This window comes from Psilocybe cubensis, chromosome 9, assembly GCF_017499595.1.
Source record: "Psilocybe cubensis strain MGC-MH-2018 chromosome 9, whole genome shotgun sequence".
Classification (NCBI taxonomy): domain Eukaryota; kingdom Fungi; phylum Basidiomycota; class Agaricomycetes; order Agaricales; family Agrocybaceae; genus Psilocybe; species Psilocybe cubensis.
The window spans coordinates 2,359,103-2,379,084 of NC_063007.1; the positions used below are offsets into that span (position 1 = coordinate 2,359,103).

Here is a 19,982-nt window from a genome sequence, read left to right on the forward strand (position 1 = left end):
GAAGCTAGAGAAGGTCATGTATTTCTACATACCCACACTTACCCCGGAATGCAAGATTTTGGGAAGGTGATTTCATGATTTCAACTGGCGGAGATCATCAATGATCAATGGGATAACATATAGTTTTAATATCTACTGTCGGTCATACCGCCATAACAACGTTTATCGTCATTATGACGGTGCCAAAGGGTGTGATTACGTGGCTGCATGAGCAACATTAGAATTGTTTGCTATGTCAAAGCGCTCCTGTGACAATGCCATCTTTATCCCCTTTCCCATAACTCTTTGACAAAGAGAAACAAGATAAGATGGATCTTTGTTCAGAAAACATTTAAAAGGTCGATAGGTTAATATGTACTCAGTACGATATTTCCTGCTGTAAGAAACTTCATGATGCCCGTGACGAGGGAAGGCCACGATGTAATTCTGAAGCATATCGTCATCGTTTCGTGGCTGATCCGTACTAATCATTCCTACAGGTCGATAACCACAGTGATGACAATGACTATCAGAATCAGAAGCAAATGATCGAAGCAAAGTTGAAAGAACTAGTAAGTATTTTAGAACATCATTTTATTAAATCATGACAAAACTTTGCGATGACAGATTTCAATGATGCGGGCTGTATTTTGTGACACCCATGGTAGACGCGAAAACGACGATGAAGACGGAAAAAATAGTGAACAAGACGAGCAAGACGAGGACTTGGATCCTTGGCCGGCGAACAGCAAACGCTCAAGGTGCGTTCAATGGCGGCTGGGGCGCAAAACTAAGCGATCTCGAAGGAATTTCAGGCGCAGAATGAGGGGTGCTTCGCGCTCTCCCAACAAGCTCCGCGGGTCCGACTCCGACTAGTGGGCAGACAACGAGGTATGGGGTTGTGCGCTGGGCAATGGCCGTGTTAGACTGTTGAACGAGATTTTAAACCACCCACTGGCAGGACAAATTGGGGTTGGAAAGTCACCGAAGATTATTATATCAAGTAGAGCTTGGGTTAATAAATTTAGTATATCAATTGCAGATATTGATGAAGCGACATACTTCATAGATTGAAGAGAATTATTAGACGGGAACATCTCGCGTGTTCGAGAGAGTAAATTTGGCTTACAGTACGTGTAAAACAATTGAGACTGGTGCCGCTCGAATACCTGATAGAAAAAAGACGGAGCCAATCTATAGTTGCATAAGCAGGAGACTCGACGGGAGCCATGTGCAAATCCTGTATATTCCAAGTCCCGATATCGTGAAATCCAAATTAAAACGGCAACCTGCAAAGAGGGTACCTCGCAGACCGGGTGCTTACAGTAGGCAGCGTCGTACAAAACATAAAGTTATGGCAGCATTCAACGTTCAATTCTTGAATGTAGGTGGGTGCGTCGTTGAATAAGTGAGGTCTGTAAAGCAATGAGGCGGCACATGTGCTGTAGAATATGTTTCCTGCACTGATAGCAAAGATGATTCCTCACCTATGTTTGTGACGCTCGAATACGGGTCTGGCAGGCGAAGAGGCGGCGGGTGTGCTGTAGAAGGTGTTCTTGGCTTGTGTTTCCTGCCTGATAGTAATAAAATACGATTCGCACCTATGTTTCTGCGTAATTCACTATCTAAATGAATTGTAGTTCCTCCTCGTTCTGTGTCGCTCACCCGACTATTTCCTCTGCCCTTCCAAGCCGGGTCTATGTCACTTGAACTAAAATTGTATTACTAGAGTACGCAGCTAGCTAAGTTTATGGTATTAGAGTCTACACTAAAGTGCTACTACTACAGTAAGCTCGTATGCGAACCATCTCTACGTACGACGTGCTTCATAGGAGTGAGTGTTGAGAGAGAGGTGGAAAGGCGTCACACCGTCACAAAATCGCCATGATACAGGACAGAAGTTTGATGCCGCTGATGCCGTGCCACCAATCACGCGCATCACCAATTTGGCGACGGCATGAGCGGCATCGAACTTCTGCGGTACTTGTTGGCGTGCTGGCCATATTCTCACGCTTTCTTCTTCTTCTGTTCCAACCATGCTCATCTAGCGGGTGAAGTAGCACATATAGACGGAGTAGCGCTGCTATCCATGTAGGCAGTCTAGCGTAGTGTACCATGTAAATAACACATAAGACAGTTTATTTATAACGTACATTACCTAAGATTTAATAATAAGGATATTACGTGAGACACGGTGGATTTACTCCCGCTACCTAATTAGGAGATTAGCGTGATGTACGTGTGATTTATCCTGGCAAATCATAGCGTACATGACGTGCCATTTAGCACTAAATGGAGCCGCCGGGTGGCATGCGGGATCCGCGTGTCGGGCTGCACGGGAAAAACACGGGCCGCAAATGAACCGGACGGGTCCATCTACATCCCGTGTATTGCAAGCAGACGGATCCGTTTTGACCCGTGTTGTGCTGAGACGGGTCCATTCATCCACCCGCTTCTGTATTCCGACAAATATCCGCCTTGAAGAATCATACATCGGATGACCGTTAATATATGTAATAAGGTGTATAGATTATACTGGCAGCACATTCCTTTCCACATACCCTGATAGCATGGATTATGCCTTTGAGCTAACCCAATCCCTCTCAAACTACATGAAGGCACAAATAGCTAGTCGTCTTTGGCATGCAGAACTGCCTAATCAAATCCGGGAAAACTTCAGTGCTGAGACCATGTTTGAGTGCAATCTAGCTGTGGAGGTGATTTTGCAGGCATTTGAAAATCAAGGTATGCAATCAATAAGCTTTGAAAATTGAGATTAAATAATGTGTGAATGGCAGAATATACGACGTGGGATGCAGAAGAATATTTGACTCATCTCAGTGCACGTTGCACGGGTCAGAATTTTACCGTTGAGGCTCGCCTGAAAGACAAGTTTTCTCCGGTGCATTCCGCGTTACAGTACCAAACCCTGCCCGGAACTGTGGTCGATAGTGCAGGCAACATATTGGTGTGGTACCTGCCAGGTATTTTGTCAGAGACAAGGGTGGTGAGTTTTAGAAACAGACCAATTAATTCATATATTATGCTTTCTAAAGAGTAACAGGAGAGTATGTGGAATTCATTACGGGATATTGAAACAATGATTCACAAGGCGGTACCTTTGGCCACAAGCTGGAGGGTCAATGACAGTTACTTTCGACATGAGCCAGGTTGGGTTCAACCTGGAAATATTAACTTCTCCCCGGCATGGTTTCAGCAAGGCCATGAGGTGAGAAACTTGTATGCTAATTATTATACTGCCTCATATTTTCCTCAGACGTCCAACCCGCTTGAGGTCTCCTTGGACTTGTGTAATCCAATTGGACAGGAGTTTATACGAGACACGACGACATCTTCGGCTTTGCTGGGAGCCATCTTGAGCATTATACATCCCGAGCAGTACCGGGCGGGAATGAAATTTCTTCAACGGCTTGCTGCGGAACCGGAGCTTGTCCATAAGGCTGAAATATTGAAGCAAATTCTCACAATTTGGAGTTCGCCCTTTGGAGTCATGACCGTGATCAGCAACCGAGATACACCATACCATCGGGATAATGGGTCGTGCTACTCATGGTACGATTTTTTGATGCCGCTTGGGAAGGGTGAACACGGACGGCTTGAGCTTCCGGGCCTTGGACTTCGGTACAAGTATGATCCCATGACCCTTGTTGCAATTACCGGCAGGTTGCTTCAACACGGCGCGGTGTGCGATGGAGACAGGGCAGTCATAGTCTATTACATGCGTAGGACTGTATTTGAAGAGCTGGGAGTCCAAGAGGCAGGATGGTCTACTACGTACGATCTTTTTGCAAATTTACCGGCCACCAACGCTTTTGATTTTGAAATATGATCAGTTTTTGACTTGGAAGTTGGGTTTGGGGAAGATTTTTTTATATTTCCAAACCAAAACAGTACGAAAGCTACAGCACAACCAGAATTCTCTGTCCCAGGGTGTTTCCGACGCGTCCGCGCTGAGCTCTTCCAAGGTTACCGGAATCATCGGACTCCGCCGTCGTATTACCGGCGGAAAAGGCATCATCCGCCTCCTCTTCGATGTCCTGTGCGAGAGGTGGGCAACTAAGATTCCTCATCCCAGGGTGTTTCCGACACGTCCTCGCTAAGCTCTTCTGAGTTACCGGAAGCATCTGACTCCTCCGTCGTATCACCGGCGGAAGACTCCTCATCCGCCTCCTCTTCAAAGTCCTGTGCGAGATGCTCTAAAAACGTAGCTGGTGTAGAGGATTCAGTGGTATCAGACGTACTATCAATATCATCCTCTTCTCCCGGAAAAACAGGTCTTGACCTTGCGTTAAAAAGGAAGGCATTGCTGGTGTGTGCATTTGACGGAGGGCTGACGGAACCGGGCGTAGGCAGAGTATCTGTTGGGAGATGAATATTTGCAGTGTTGGAGGGTGGCGAATGATACCAGAGTGGATGAAAAGGTAGTTCCTTGACGGCAATAAAAGAATAAAAAATGTCGTTGATGTAAAATGAAGCGACTTTGAGCTTTGAGACCTCGAAGGACCGGGCTTGAGCCGTTATAGCGCCCCAACTGTCAGGAGAAGGGTGAACGGGATGCTGAAATTTGTATTTGGCTGAAAGCCCCTTGCCGTTAGAGAACGGGAGCTCCTTAGAGTCAATCCACATCTTCTCCAATACAGAATATCTGCCCAAGGCGGCCGAAGAAGTAGTCACTGCTTTATGGGCATTCTTCATTTTGTCCGCCACATTCCGGCGCAGGTGAGCCAACTCCCTCATTACGCCCGTTAGGATAGGCTGACCGCAGCGGGGACAGTAGGGCGGTCTGTGGTCAGAAATTGCAATTGGGGATGTTTCATCCCGCGTGTTTGCAACACGGGTCGGCGGATTGGGTTTCCCCGTGGGCGGTGAAAACGCGGAGCCGTGCTTTCCCGTCAACGCGGATCCGTGCTTCCCCGAGGTGGGGACGGATGTCCGTTCAGCCGCCTTTCCCTTGCCCTTGGGATTGTTTTCTTGATTTCTTGGAGGCCCAGAGGTGGATGAACTTGCGCCCTCCTTAGCTTCTTTCCTCTGATTGTTTAGCCGGAGTACCTCTTGTTGGTATTCAGGCAGAACCACCTGGTGGGAAGGACGCAAATCAGATATAATCCACAGCAATAAAAAAACATACCTTGTTCCAAAATTCTCTTGCTTGCGATTCAACGGTAACAAAGGCAACTTGCCACTCATCGCCTTCAGCAAATCCGTCCCTCCACCAATATCCCCAGCTCTTGGTCTGATTTAAAATTTCATCATCTTCCCATGCTGACCAGCTTTGATTTAGAGATTCAAATAGAACAGCTCGATGGTGGGGAGTTCGGTTCAAAACGGCATGTACGCTCTGATTGAGAATTTCTGATATAAAAAATGGAATATCGACTTGGAATCCATTGACATAGCAGTATCCGAGTACTCTCAGCAGTATAGCCTATCGAGCAGTTCTCAATGCAAGATATAATAGTTCAAAATTACTGTCTTACCACCTCTAGGTCAAGCAAATACATCCATTTTTGGCGACGCACGGAGGAAACAGAGTCTCCGTTTGCAATGAACAAACGGTATCCGGCACGGATCCGTGCACCACAAATATGGACATGAACTTTGGCCAGAGCACGTCGCTCATCATAGGTAAGGAGATGATGTTCGTCCTCGACAGGAGGTTTAAAAAGCCGCGGTAAGTGCATGAATTCAACAAGATGAGATACAACAAGAATGTTCAAAGAACTGGTTAATCTGTAATTATAAATCTCCACACGGACGGATACTCCGGGTTAATTTGACGGAAGACCTTATCCGCGGCCCGCCCCAGATCATTCCACATGGCAATCTGCTTTTGAGCATTTGCCCTGTGACCAACTAACCTGTCAGGAACAAAATCATGCCGTGCACGCCATGTCTTTGCCATATACACATAAAATCTGACAGTCCATTCCATTTCCTTTTTTGTCAAGGCCAGCTCCTCTTGCCATCTATTCCTCTGAGCTCGCGCGCGGAGCCAGTTTAGCCTAAAGACTAAGAAGCCCTTGAGAAAAAAATTAGAAATACAAATAGCAGTACTCACACTCATTAACGTATAATTGATTATCATTGTCCAGGCCCTGACGGGATCTCCAAATCCAACTTAGACGGTCCGAGCTTCCTCCGCGAATGTTCGGATCCGACACGGCATTACTATGCTTGCAATCATGGACTTGCAGAATGGGATATTGTTTCCGAATATTATCCTCGTCTCGCACGCCAGCAGATAAATAGATCATCTTCTGACGGTTTGTGTTGTAGAGTCGCCGGTGCAATTTCCAGGAAGCATTCAAAAGCTTGACGCCATCCCAAGCACGAGTCCCCATATAGACGGAGTCGGCGGTCCGAACCTGATATTTATACTGCCAAGAAAGCTGGATCAAGGCTGACCGGACCGCTTCCAGACAGTCCTCTGCGTGGCCATGTCTTATTTGAAGTTCAAGTTTGCGAAGCCCTTTTAAAATGAGGTTTGTTCCCGCGTCAAGGCCGTCAAAGAAATCTTGTTTGACGGCGGAGGGAAACGGAAGCGGCTGTCGTTCCGGATCCGCGCGGGTAATGTTGACATTTCCAAGATCAGGATCGTCGTTGTCACTGACTTCATAGTCAAGTATGGGAGCGATGTCCCCTTGAATATCCTCCAAGACATCTTCGCCCATGAAGGTCATAGCGGATCGACAGAAGGCTTCAACGCGGGTCCGCATGGAGCGACGTTTATTGACCAAGTCAAGTTTCTGCGCGGTGGAAGGATGCTTTCCGAGCTTTCTGACATGGTCCCTGAGCTCCAATCTAAAAACATGTTAAATTCTGTAGGATGCAATTGAAATAATCGTACTGCGCTTGCTCCAGTTTTAAGCCGGATGATATCCATGCTGCCTTTCCAGTAGCACCATTAGATGTAAGTTCCATATTTGAAAGATGCAATTCAATTTCTTGGCGTCCAGCAGCCGTTTTCACTTTGCTTGCCATTACCTTGCCAACAGCGTCGGCCACACCTTGTTCTCGGTCCGCTTCTGCTTTTGAAATTTCATCTTCCCAAGTGTTGATGAGCCCGGAATCTTGTTGATCCGTGATACCCCTATAAAATCGGTCTGTGATTCCGGACTGTTCCCGTGCCCGTTTGAACTTTGCAGCAATTGTTGCAGCCATATTAATGGTCTTCTTCCAGTTGGAATCCCCCATGTGGTCGTCCAAAACCTCTGCTCGATGGGCAGTGGTAGCGGAACGTGTACTCCGGGATGTGTCATTTAACACGGACCACAACGGCTCCAGGATTTCTCCGTCAATGATTCCCACACCCGGGACATAGGTGGATGCGTAGTTGTAAAGACATTCCGTCTTGTGCCCGTGGACGTGAAATAAACCAATTGCAAAAATCATTTTAACAGAAGGTGGCCAATGCATTTTTGTGGACTCTGAGAGACGCCTTGCCAAGTTAACGCAATATTGACAGTTTATATCGTAGATTTCCAAATGTTTTGTGATTCCCTGTGTGTTGGTAGTTTCCCTGGCCTGAGTCAAAGACCAATCCATGTGCATCTGCTTTTCACCTTTGTCAAAATCGACAACGCTGGATGGACAGAAGCATCCGTGCCTAGCGCAAGCGTGTGCCCCAATTCCACGTACTCTCTTACCCGGGCTGACTCTGTTTTCAGCTTTCTGGGCGTGGTAGTTATGACATGTTTGTTCCTGATATTTTTTGACACGGAAAGTAAGCATCCGCCGTAGAAGATTTTGACACGGAGCGTAAGCATCCGCCGTGAAAGATAAATCATGGTAGATAACGCACCCGTTTATAACGTGGAGCAAGAGAAATTGCTTCCTTAATGTGCTCCTTGTAAGGGCCCGGAGCAGTCATGTATCCTTCTCCAACGCTCAACCAAACATCGTCTCCCTCGTTTTTCTGATTGAGGTGATCTGCTTTGAAATTACCATCTGCAACATAACTACGTATGTACAGATTGCTACTTGCTGTTAATTGTAGTCACCCTTGAAGAATAACTAAAACTTGCCTATCAGCATCATCAATCCAGGTATCAGGTAGGTTTATTCCAGGCTGTGGACAGGCGGGGCAGAATAAGGCCAACTTCCCTCTCCTATCTTCAACTTCGGGATGATCCTCGGTCCGCGTCATTTGTGGTACAGGCGGACCATCTAATCCGCCGTGTCCCAGAGACGGGTCCGTTGACATTCCGACTTCTTGAGACGGACTATCAGATCCGCCGTCAATTGGATCAGATACATTAATACCCATCCTCTCTGGTGATGAATCATGGCAATGACGATAGTAAGGGACCACCGCTTCTCTTGTATGCCCTTCTCCGTATTGTCGTCTCAGGACAAGGTCCCTGTATTCTCTACTAAGCCTTCTCAATTCACGATAGCGGTTCAGCACCTTTTTTGGAAACGCTGGCGAAGTCAGTCTTCGCAACTTTTGGTAATACTGATAAGCCGACGTTTTGCACTCGAGGTTGTCCATCCGAAAGTCCTCAAGGACCTCAACTGTGAACACAGTTTGAACGTTTTCAAAGCTGGCTGCAAATAATCCCATCTCCAGATACTGTAAATCGATAGACGGAAGGCGGACGGACCGGCATGTGCATGTTCGCACGGGCAGATAATGGACTCCGGAGGTGTGCACAATTGCCTTGAAAGGAATTCCATTGTTGTCTGCTGCCTTTGGACGAGGTTGGTCCAGATAGGTTGTATCGACTTCCTCGAATAGATCATCGTCTTCATCGTCTCCATCGTCCAGCTCAACCAAATGGGGTACCTCCGGGTCCGCCAGAAGCTGAGCCGTAAAGGATTCTTGGTCATTGCTCGCAGGAAGCGGATCCAGGTCCAATCCGTGTTCATCTTCAAAGACGGGCGAATTGTTTCCGCCGTGCCCATGACTCCCGGATGAATTGTTTCCGCCGTCCCATCCTAGGTGGCTCGGATCCGTGGGATAAGGACAACGTTTCCCATTATGACCCAAATACAACTTGACACCCACTTCCCACAGAGCTCCCGGACGGAAATATAGACCCGTCCACTTCTCAACGCGGTGGAAAGGTGTAAATTGATGGTTTCTTCGCAGGCATTCAGAACACAAAATTCTAGAGCCAAAGCATTGGCAACATCTCCACACTCCAGACATTCCTTGACATTGCTGACACTGTCCATTCAGATCCGGATCCGGGGCTTCTCCTCCAATCATTGTTCCAAGATACACCTCTCGTTTCGGGAGCCATTCCCTCAGGTAATCATTTTGAGACTGGATAGGTAAAGTCATCCTGATCATTCTACTGAAAACATGTTAAAACATACCTTTCCTCCCGTTCTGTCGTCATCTAGCTGTCTCAGGTTATCAAGTACCTGCTGATCAGTTAGATCTCCCGGATAATGAGGTATTTCTTCTTCCAGAATGTTGTGTTCATGGTTTTGGAAAGAGTAAGTCGTTGTTTGAGGGAGGTTTGTTGATGATGATTCTGCAGGAAGTTTGTGGATCCTCGGCCGCCCTCTCTTTCGTTTCTTGGCCCCACTAGACCAGGAGGCCTCCCGAACATTGGGAAACTCCTCATCCGATCCCCTATCAGGTACTTTCTTGAAGCCCATGGATGTTGGAAACAAAGAGTCTGACAGCCTGTGAGCGCAGATCTAAATGTAGTATAACATGTTTATTTCTGTAGATAAATTTCCCTCAATTATGCCGTTTTAAAGAGGAGAAAAATAGCTTTCATATGACTTATCTTGCAGCATATTTGGATGAGTGAGTGAAATGTTATGAACAAAACTTAATCCAGAGATGCACAAAATGGACGTGATCCCATCATAAATGTACAATATGATGCAGAACGACCCTTTCAGAACCACACTTTGGAGTGTTTTTGAAATATCTTTTCACTGGCTGGCCCCTCATTCCTCCGGCGTATATCATATGAAAGATATTTTTAATAGCTACCGAATGACATTTTTTGTAGAATGTGAATCCTCGTATTTAAGGAGATATTCTCAATATACTAGAAAATGTGTCAAAATGAGCTCACTGGGATCATTATATTTTTTGAAAAAAATTATGCATTTGAATACCTCTCATGGTCTCTGAGATGACTGCCGTTTTGGGTTTCACAAGTTTTGGGTGAGAAGACGTGAATTTGCATTTTGTGTTTCTGTATCTTTACAGCCATCTGACAAGAATTTAAAACCTTGTAAAATTATCTTTATATAAAGCGCTAAATGTTTACAAAATTCCATGTTTATTGATTGAATGCAGAGGGAACTATTGCAAAATCATGAGGTCAATGTATGTGACAGCGACCAGCATGCTTTGATCATCGTGGCCGACGATGAAGCGGGATTACCTGATTGGGAAAAATATGACATCACATCATTTATTTAGTATGATCGGAAGCTTATTTTATCTCCGTATAACGTGAGATTTGACCAGATCACACAGATACTCATCGATAAGCTACTTGTTACATCACTGCAATTATGCCCACCAATGCATCCCCCGACGCGGATCCGCTTCCTTCTACCGCAAATGCCACAACCCACAACGGACCCAGAAACGGACAGACGGCGGAGGGTGACTTTCCGCCGGAAGAATCAAATATTTGGACAACAAAGGAAATGCGCGTGTTGAAAAAGCATGTACAGCCCTACAAAGATACATCAAAGTCATCCAAAGCAGACTACATACAGAACACTGTCATACCTGAGCTGCAAGCTACATGGGATCACAGATACTCTAGACGTGCTAGGAAGGAAGATAAGCAACTACACAAAGAATGGAAGGTGAAGAAGCATGTGAGCTCGTTGTTTCTTTGAAAATTTTGTTACACACATAAACCATCACAATAGCGAATATTTAATTGGTTTAGAAACCATGCGTCAAATCGAATTGGTGTAAAATTGGAAGGATTGAACTCCCGTATAACCTTTCAGACGGTATTCCGTGAGGAGAAGTCGGCAGAGATTGACTCCGAGGTTGCGCTTCTATCAGGGAATGCTGCTCGTAGAAGTAAAGATTGGATGAAGTTTTATCAACAAGGACGTAAGCAGGTTGAGGCCAGATTGACTCAGGAGGAGCGGGACAGGTTCATGGAGATCCTCGAGGAATGGAATAAGAAAGGTGTTTCAAAATCAATGAAGGCAAAGTGAGTCGGTGGAACTTGTTTCCGCCGTCAATCTGACATCTGCAGGACTGCTGCCAGGCAAGGCAGAAAAATACTTCGACAAATGGAGAAACTTAAGTGGCAGAGAATGGGTATGAGGTCCATTACCTTTGAGGGGCATTATGATATTGAGGGTAAAATCGAATACTCAATGTAAGTGTTAAACACGGCATGAACAAGTTCCGCCGTGAATGCTTACGGCGGAAACTTTATCCGCCGTAAACACCCTACGGCGGATAAAGTTTCCGCCGTAAGCATTCGCGGCGGAATAATTTGGCCCGTATTAATGTTGACTGATGGGCATTGAAGGACCCAGACAAGCGATCTAGCACTCGACGATGTCAGAATTCCTTCCTTTGGGCAACTCTTTCCATCCGAGTTGGCCGCTTTTCGCAGAGCGTTTGTTCAATACCTCGTCCACATTTCAGAAATAGAGAAGGGTGTGGCCAATCCAGCACTGCCAGATGCATCGTTTCATGAAAAATCCCTCAAGTTTAGCAGCAATGGATTTCCAATAGTACCTAGTCCTATCTATGGCTCAACTGGGAGAGAAGTCGCTTATGCACAAAAGTCAATTATTAGAATTTACATGAACAAGGTTTATGGTGTGTAATTTGTCTATGTCCTCAACAAACTTGCTAACTATGTATACAGCTTTAGCCAAGGACAGGCCTGGTTCAAGTGTTCCTTGGGATGCTCTTGAAAGGCGTTCTGCAGAAATGATTGATCCAGAGTATTGGCCAAGTTCAATCCCCGTGACGGATCCGAGCCGGCTCCGCCTGGAGTCAACCTCTGCAATTCTCAAGCTATGGAGGGACCGTCAAGCCCAAGGAGACATCCCCTTTAAATTTTCAAAGGTTTTTGGAAATGGCTATGATATTATGGAACCTCTCTATCCGTCCAACTTGTTTGACGGCCTAGAAGCCCACCCGATACCTCCACCTCCTGCAGCAATAACCAAACGTCGCCTGAGGCAAAAAGCTATACGACTTCAAACCCAATCTTCAAGCGACTCTGAATCATCCAATCTGTCAGAGTTTGATAATGGACGGGGCAGTCCGGCATCCGCGATGCCACGCACTACTGCCAGATTTGAAGTCACGCCAGAGACGGATGAGACTCCTACCGACGCACCTTCAAGATCTAGCGAGCCACCCTCTCTACCAAGTAGATCCAGCCCAACAATTGTCAATCCATCATCCAGCCCAACTCCAGAGGTTGAGGAGGCGCCTCCCAAGCCAGCTAGAAAGATTATGCCAAGAAAAAGAACAAAGCCATATGTCGGAACGGCGGAAATGGACGGACCCGATGAAGAGAGTTCTGTACCCCCCCCAGTTAAGCCAAAACCAACTAGAAGGATTCAACCTAGGAAAAGAACAAAGCCCTACTCAGATCCACTTGACACAGTGGAAGAAGATGGAGTCCAAACAGGAACAACCCAAGACACGGATAATACACGGGCCGGCAGGGACGTGACTTGTGATGCCTTTGTGGAGACAGTAACAAGTCCAGATACGGATGAAACACGGGCCCGCAGGAATGTGACTTCGGATGCCTTAGCACTTCAGGAAGCAAGTCTGCTTGCTGTAGCAGGTAAAAGACAAAGAAAAAAAACTTTGAAAGCCTAGCTGTTGAAGTAGATTCATGATACCTATTGAATGTGATGCTTTTTATTCTTATCTTGATGTTTCTCAAACATGTTTTCACACAAAATCAAAACAGAAAGCGGGTTCATTAAAAATCATCAAGTGCTACTTTTTGGGAGAGATATAAAACAGATGAGCACATGAGAGTAAAAACTATATACAGTCCAAATATTAAAAATTGTACAATGCAATCTATGAGACAAGGCAAAAAAGGAGACCAAAAAAAGTTACAAAGATTTGAAATACACTACTTTTTTTGGGCCTTGGGTTTTTTGGGCGAGCGCGATGCTTCAGCCAGAGTCGTTTCCGCCTTTCGCTTCCGTCCAGCCCTTGTCTTTGTGGCTATGTTCGACGCGGGCAGCGTGGACGCCACGATCTCAACATCCTCCTCCACAATTTCAACCTCGTCGCTGTCCGAGGGATCAGACAACTCCGATGAGTGTCCATTCCCGGATGGCCCAGCCTTGGAGGATGGCTTAGCCTTTGACAATGGCTTAGCCTTTGAGGATGGGCCGGCCTTTGACGATGACGATGGCGCGGCCTTTGACGATGGTGCACCCTTTGACAACGGTGCGGCCTTTGACGTCGAACTTCGAGGACGTGGAGCTGGGAGAGGGGGTGGTGGAGACAGGGAAAGGACGGGTGGTACCGGTGGGAGCGAGGGTCGGCCAGCTGGGGGGGGCGAAGGCGCTTCTGGAGTCGAACCGGGCAAGAATAGCTCTGTTGGTGGCGCAGACACGGCAGGGAAGACGGGTGCGGGTGGAGGTGGGGGTGGGGAAGGGAGGACAGGTGCTGGCGGTGGTGGAGGAGGGGAAGGGAGAATGGGTGCTGCTGGAGGTGGAGGTGGGGAAGGGAGGGGTGCTGGCGGTGGTGGTGGGCTGGGGGATTGTGGCGCAGAGGTGGGTTCACGGGTCCGCGACGGACCCGATTCTTGTTCGACCTCCGTCTTGGAGGGTTCTGCTGCCTGTTTGGGGGCGGGATTCCTTTGTTCATCCTGCTCCAGCAAAACCCCGACCACGTACTGAACGTCCTGGATCGCCTGCTTGATGTTGTTGAACATCGTGACGGAAAGCGAAGTGTTTCCTGCCACTTGTTCTTTTGCCGTGGTCCACTCGGCCTTCAGCTCTTGGAAGCTGTCCTCGACGGTCTTCATCCTCTTCTCCACCGCCAAGTTTGTCTCGGCGAACGTTGCAATCCGTGCGTTTATCGCCGTCATGGACGCGGAAAGGCCATCCATCCGTTCCATCAGTCGGCCTTGTCGCTCAAACAGCTGCACAAGCAGCTCTCCCACATCCTCGGGGAACGACCCTTCCCCGGCCTTCCCCTTCGCCGGAACATCCTCTCCCTCCTCCAACTTCAACACCTCCCTGTAACTTCCCAGCGGCGTCGAGAGGTTGAATTGCCCGGCGACAGTGTTGCGTCCCGGGTAGAAACGTCCCGGGTAGAAACTGCAGTGAATCTTGCGAGACTTGCAAGACTCGCAAGATTGGTGCTTTACGGGGACGAGAGGCTCAGTGCCTGTCTCTCCCTTGACATGGCACGGCACCTTGAATTTGGTGCATCCCGTGCACCTTTCCACCATATCCACCATCCCCTCCGGCACCTGGCGCGCTTTCTCGGATCTCGACCGCGCCTTCCTGATGGGGGGGATATTGTCCTGGTTGGCGTCCTTCTTTGCAGACCGGGTGAGCATCTTCCGGGTGGGGGTGGTAGGCGGGGCCTCTTGGTCATCGCCTTCGTCGTCCTCGTCGACGTCGGCGTCCGCGTCTTCGTCCGTGTGGCTTCCTATGATTGCTTTGCTCTTGAACTTCCCCTGCTTGGACTTCGCCAATCTTTCCAGCTTCTCCCTGTACGCTGGGTGACCAGGCATGTTGGAGGCGGTGATGTGGGGAATGATTTCCCCCTTCCTTGTCCGTGGGCCCCTGTAGTCCGCTGGAGCCAACTGAATGGACTCCATGGGGTCCGCCGCTTTCCGTTTGCCCTTGTCTTTGTGGGCGTCTGTCACGGGTCCGTCTTCCACCGGGGGTTCGACTGCCTTGCCCTTGCCCTTCTCGGCCCGTCTCTTCTCCGTCTCCTCCTTGTTCCTCTCCTCGTCTGTCTCCTGCTCCTGCTCCTGCTCCCTCTTCCTCCTCTCCTCCGCCTTCTGCCTCTCCTGCTCCCTGGTCTTCCTCTCCTGCTCCCTCTTCCTCCTCTCCTCCTTCCTCCTCTCCTCCACCTTCTGCTTCTCTTCCTCCCTCTTCCTCCTCTCCTCCTCCCTCTGCCTCTCCTCCTCCTCCCTCTGCCTCTCCTCTTCCTCCTCCCTCTTCTTCTTCTCCTCCCTCTTCCTCCTCACCTCCCTCTTCCTCCTCTCCTCCACCCTCTGCCTCTCCTCCTCCTCTTGCTCCTCCTTTTCCCTCCTCTTCTCTTGCTCTTCCTCCTCCCTCCTCTTCCTCTGTGCCTCCTGGCCTTGCTGGTATGCCTTGAAATTTGCGACTTGATGATGCAAATTTGCCCAGTCGACCTCGAACCTTGCTACCTGCTTGCCGTCCTTGCCCTGGCTGGTCTTGTATGAATACACGACAGGGCTTGCGACATAATCCACGAGGCGGAAGTTGGCCGCGTCCCTGACGTGTTCTTGACACAGTGGAACCTATTTGGATGAATTTTTTTTGTTCAGTAAGTCTTATGCTCAAGGGATATCGATTACTCACCAAGTCCCTGTAGAGCTGCTCCAACTGAGCGTTGAACGCGCTTTCGCCATTGCGGTAGCACTCTGTAAAGGTTTTTTCCCAGTCAGCAAGGCGTTGGGCGAAGGTGGCGGTGGTGGAAGATGAAGAGGCCATTGGGAAAGCGTTTTTTTTGGGGGGGAAGACGCGTTAATGGGTGAGGCACGGTAGAACGTGGGGTGGTGATCGTGGTTGGAGTTAGTCTAAAAAAAGTCTAAAAAAAAGCGGTCCCGCAAAACAAAACCATACACAAACATGTACAATCTGAGTCATGTGATTTCTTCACCAGATCCAGTTTGTGCAAAAGTTGCTAAGTTCGATACACGGGTGAATCTATTTCCGTGTCATGGAGAATCCTCGGATAGTATTGTATTCCGTGAGATATATAAACAAGCCCACCCAGTTGCACTTTCTGGACTGTATGTCCTCCTACAACTTTATTCCCACCTCTAGCAAAAATTCCCCCATTGACTACACCAGTCTCAACAATCTTACCAGGCTTCTCGAAAAACTGAAGGAACCTCCTCCCGTAAAACCTATAAAATGTAAGACTAATTGCATTAATTCAAGTAAATTTAAATTGATTTCTGAGCATCAGCAATGTCTTCAAATATTAGCAACTCTAAGGAAAGCAAACGCACAGCAAGGACGGATGACCTGGCTCCGCCGCCAATGCCAGTCATTCCAGATAACCTGGCTCCACCCCCTATGCCTGTTATTCCAGCTAACCTGGCTCCTCCCCCTATGCCAGTCATTTCATCTAACCTGGCTCCGCCCCCTATGCCAGTCATCCGGAAAGACCTGGCTCCGCCGCCAATGCCAGTAATTCCAGCTAACCTGGCTCCACCCCCTATGCCAGTAATTCCAGCTAACCTGGCTCCACCCCCTATGCCTGTTATTCCAGCTAACCTGGCTCCGCCCCCTATGCCAGTCATCCGGAAAGACCTGGCTCCGCCGCCAATGCCAGTAATTCCAGCTAGCCTGGCTCCGCCCCCTATGCCAGTCATCCGGAAAGACCTGGCTCCGCCGCCAATGCCAGTAATTCCAGCTAGCCTGGCTCCACCCCCTATGCCAGTCATTCCAGCTAACCTGGCTCCGCCGCCAATGCCAGTCATCCGGAACGACACGGCTCCGCCGCCAATGCCTGTCATCCGGAACGACTTGGCTCCGCCGCCAATGCCAATCATTCCAAATAACCTAGCTCCTCCCCCTATGCCTGTCATTCCACCTACCCTGGATCCTCCCCCTATGCCTGTTATTCCAGATACCCTGGATCCTCCACCTATGCCTGTCATCCGGGATGATGCGGCTCCGCCGTTGATGGCAGCACATGTTTCATACACGTCTGTCGTCGACAAAATCATTATGGACTCTCGTCCAGCTATTTCCTCTGAGAGGAAGCAAGGTCGCTATTCTCCACCCCCTGAAGCATGCCACCTGCTCCTTCAAAACCCTTATTTTCGAACCTACGGCAGGTTTGATCCCATGGGCGGCTACCCCGGTTCGCCTCCCACCCAGTCTGACATTGAGTTCGAGAATGTAACAGATCAGACGGCGTATTTTAACCCTCCTTTTCTATATGTATGTACTCAGATATTACCAAGCACTAGATACTGACAACTATTTTAGAATTATACCGAGCAGCAGCTACGGGCAACATACGACCAAATAATTGACAGTTCCGTCGGCGACAGTAGTTATGACGGAAAGGTTACAACGTTCAAGAACCTCCGGCTGCATCAGCTGCAGTCAGAGATTCTGACTTATAATGCGCTGGAGGAAATTGACGCTGGGCTGGCAGGGATTGAATCGAGTTTGGAAAAGCATTTGTATACCGGTAGAGATGAATAAATTATTTTTGGAGCCCTTGTGCTCATTGACTTGCAATACCCCATAAATAACCCTCCCTCTCTGGGAAGACACGGGTCAAATGGGTCCGTCTGACAGCACAACACGGGTCAAAACGGATCCGTCTGCTTGCAATACACGGGATGTAGATGGACCCGTCCGGTTCATTTGCGGCCCGTGTTTTTCCCGTGCAGCCCGACACGCGGATCCCGCATGCCACCCGGCGGCTCCATTTAGTGCTAAATGGCACGTCATGTACGCTATGATTTGCCAGGATAAATCACACGTACATCACGCTAATCTCCTAATTAGGTAGCGGGAGTAAATCCACCGTGTCTCACGTAATATCCTTATTATTAAATCTTAGGTAATGTACGTTATAAATAAACTGTCTTATGTGTAAATAATACAAATACTACTACAGGGAGCGAAATGGGGACCGAATGATATTGTGCGTGAGGTGTAATCGAAGTGCCAACACAGATGTTAAGCACGTATGAGATCTCTACGCTCGCCGTAAGTAACACAATTTTCTGCACAGTGTTGTATATTGGGTCAGTCATTCAGCGCAGATACAGGTCAGCGAACAAGACATCGCAAAAGTTTCGAAGCATGTCTGGTAAGTCGCAACTCCAGTGTACCCGCCGTTTGCTAACCATGCGATTAGACGCACACGATTCTCACTCAAGTCGTTCGTTTCACCATTTCCTTCCTCTTGTTCTACACAGGTATGTTTCGTTCTGTCTACCTAATTTTCTGTAGTAACTTACATAGTATAGCCCATCTTCTATCCCGAACACTAACGATTCCTACTGACATCTCTGGTTGGCTGCCACTTCACTTAGGCTACTTCTACAACTGTTTCACCTCCGTTTCGCGGCGGAGCGGCACAGAAAAGACGAGAGCATTGTCGTCCATGTGCGTCACCTCGCCAGGCAAAAGTCGTGCCCATCACGACGCAGTTCACTAGGACGCTCAGCAACATCTTTGGCGTGCTCGACTACTTAAGTTGGAGCTTGTTCACCGCTGCCTTCGACGAGGAACGCTCTGATTCTCTAGTGAGGTTGGCGTATGGTCTCCTCAGTGATCTGGCCAAATACTACTCGAACGGACGGCTTAAGCAGCATTCCTGTCCAATTGGCTTACATCAAACTGCGATCTGGAAGTTGTATTCCAGATGATACCATGAACACCATGCCTCGGGCATGCGAGATTTTTCGAGGGTATTTTTTGTATCCTTTCCCTCTTACTTACGACTTAGGCTTAGGGACTGCGGACAGTGACGTTAGACGGGTAATTCGGCGGCTTTTACAACAATTATTTTTCTCCCTGTTGTTCGTATTATAGCTGTTGCTACAATCTGGCTAGGAATATTGCCATGCATAACAGTGTGGACGTCTTTTCCATGGGAGAATCCGCGTACGTACTCATCCGGGATCTCAATCTAATATCCACTTCTGATAGCTTCCTCTATCGATAGAATTCGCTACGAAGCCCCTGGGCCGCCATCCAACAGCATTTTTTCTCCAAGGTTTCTTCACATCCGGCATGGTTAGCGCCCTCGGCAGACATATTCACCGGCCTGATCATCGCATCGCTCATTGTACTCATCTTCGTTGCCGTCTTCCTCCTCCGTGAATGGATGTCGCAGAATGCTCGCCTGGGCGTATTCGAAGAGGAAGAGCTCCCCGATCTGCCCCCCGTTTACGCGCCTCCACCGCAACCACAACTGCAACATCAACCCAGGCTCGTCCGCCATTTTGCGCCGCTCGACCCTGCCAGCCTGAACCTTGAGCGTGGAGGGAACGCGCCGCTTTCAATGAGCGTCAGATCGAGGCTCTACGTATGGAGGCAATGCGTCAGAATCTGGACACAAACATCGCCGTGGACCCCAACAGATGGCGAGCAGACGCCCAAATAGCCGCTCTTAGGGATAGGAAGAAAAAGATGAATGCCAAAAGCTTCAACCCACATCATACGGTACGCGATGAAAACCAGGGAGAAACGGACCAGGAGGATGTACAATTTGAATTAGAGCAAGCGAGGAAGAAAAAATTCAACCAACATGTTACAGTGGCGCAGGACGGGGACGAGCCTGGGTTAGTAAGTCCCAGCGAATCGGACGATACAGAGGATGATGAGGACGATTTCCATGAAGACGATGAAGTCGACAATGAGGGACATGGGCATGGAAACGGGCGTAGACATCGACGTCCACATCCTCTCCGACGGCCTCATTTCGAAGAAGAAAAAGACGACGAAGACGACGAGGAAGACCAGGCAAAGTTGTGCAGTGGGGTGCTACCACCACCACCAACCCCTTTTTGCGGGTTTTCGATTCGACTGTTGACTCTTTGTTTGACTTTGCCTTTCGATCTGAAGCGGGGAGAATGGCGTGGTATACCCACTGCCCACTTACACCTACACCAACACCGTTTATCGACTATCGACCTTCACATTGGCTTTTGGTTTGCCAACCCAGTTTGTGTTCTACGGTTACACCCTACGCCTACACCGACGCTGACACTAGCGCCTCAGCTCATCTTACCTCACACCGACTTGCAGTACGCTCTGAACATCTTACACTGTTACACACCACATATCACACCATA

At 48.4% G+C, this 19,982-nt stretch overlaps 8 protein-coding genes across 8 annotated transcripts; 5 read left to right on the plus strand and 3 right to left on the minus strand.

The window, feature by feature from the left end:
* Positions 1 to 393: 393 nt before the first annotated feature.
* Positions 394 to 855, plus strand: JR316_0010145 (uncharacterized protein; the record flags this gene model as incomplete). Its single annotated transcript, XM_047895819.1, has 4 exons — positions 394 to 420; positions 480 to 551; positions 607 to 740; positions 801 to 855. 4 exons carry the CDS (start codon positions 394 to 396, stop codon positions 853 to 855), a joined length of 288 nt encoding a protein of 95 aa, XP_047745538.1.
* Positions 856 to 2,591: 1,736 nt separating this feature from the next.
* Positions 2,592 to 3,829, plus strand: JR316_0010146 (uncharacterized protein; the record flags this gene model as incomplete). The annotated part of the gene is made up of 4 exons (XM_047895820.1): positions 2,592 to 2,724; positions 2,778 to 2,986; positions 3,044 to 3,208; positions 3,257 to 3,829. 4 exons carry the CDS (start codon positions 2,592 to 2,594, stop codon positions 3,827 to 3,829), a joined length of 1,080 nt encoding a protein of 359 aa, XP_047745539.1.
* A 227-nt stretch (positions 3,830 to 4,056) lies between these two features.
* Positions 4,057 to 5,681, minus strand: JR316_0010147 (uncharacterized protein; the record flags this gene model as incomplete). The annotated part of the gene is made up of 3 exons (XM_047895821.1): positions 4,057 to 5,076; positions 5,129 to 5,425; positions 5,478 to 5,681. 3 exons carry the CDS (start codon positions 5,679 to 5,681, stop codon positions 4,057 to 4,059), a joined length of 1,521 nt encoding a protein of 506 aa, XP_047745540.1.
* Positions 5,682 to 5,725: 44 nt separating this feature from the next.
* On the minus strand, positions 5,726 to 9,609 carry JR316_0010148 (uncharacterized protein; the record flags this gene model as incomplete). Its single annotated transcript, XM_047895822.1, has 6 exons — positions 5,726 to 6,009; positions 6,059 to 6,801; positions 6,848 to 7,701; positions 7,802 to 7,976; positions 8,025 to 9,268; positions 9,322 to 9,609. 6 exons carry the CDS (start codon positions 9,607 to 9,609, stop codon positions 5,726 to 5,728), a joined length of 3,588 nt encoding a protein of 1,195 aa, XP_047745541.1.
* Positions 9,610 to 10,488: 879 nt separating this feature from the next.
* JR316_0010149 (uncharacterized protein) lies at positions 10,489 to 12,799 on the plus strand (the record flags this gene model as incomplete). Its single annotated transcript, XM_047895823.1, has 5 exons — positions 10,489 to 10,803; positions 10,858 to 11,153; positions 11,199 to 11,324; positions 11,481 to 11,776; positions 11,826 to 12,799. 5 exons carry the CDS (start codon positions 10,489 to 10,491, stop codon positions 12,797 to 12,799), a joined length of 2,007 nt encoding a protein of 668 aa, XP_047745542.1.
* A 265-nt stretch (positions 12,800 to 13,064) lies between these two features.
* Positions 13,065 to 15,639, minus strand: JR316_0010150 (uncharacterized protein; the record flags this gene model as incomplete). The annotated part of the gene is made up of 2 exons (XM_047895824.1): positions 13,065 to 15,446; positions 15,508 to 15,639. 2 exons carry the CDS (start codon positions 15,637 to 15,639, stop codon positions 13,065 to 13,067), a joined length of 2,514 nt encoding a protein of 837 aa, XP_047745543.1.
* A 483-nt stretch (positions 15,640 to 16,122) lies between these two features.
* JR316_0010151 (uncharacterized protein) lies at positions 16,123 to 17,373 on the plus strand (the record flags this gene model as incomplete). The annotated part of the gene is made up of 2 exons (XM_047895825.1): positions 16,123 to 17,103; positions 17,152 to 17,373. The coding sequence occupies 2 exons, from the start codon at positions 16,123 to 16,125 to the stop codon at positions 17,371 to 17,373; spliced, it is 1,203 nt and encodes a 400-aa protein (XP_047745544.1).
* Positions 17,374 to 17,982: 609 nt separating this feature from the next.
* JR316_0010152 (uncharacterized protein) lies at positions 17,983 to 19,291 on the plus strand (the record flags this gene model as incomplete). The annotated part of the gene is made up of 5 exons (XM_047895826.1): positions 17,983 to 17,989; positions 18,150 to 18,288; positions 18,341 to 18,433; positions 18,739 to 18,789; positions 18,865 to 19,291. 5 exons carry the CDS (start codon positions 17,983 to 17,985, stop codon positions 19,289 to 19,291), a joined length of 717 nt encoding a protein of 238 aa, XP_047745545.1.
* Between the last annotated feature and the right edge of the window lie 691 nt (positions 19,292 to 19,982).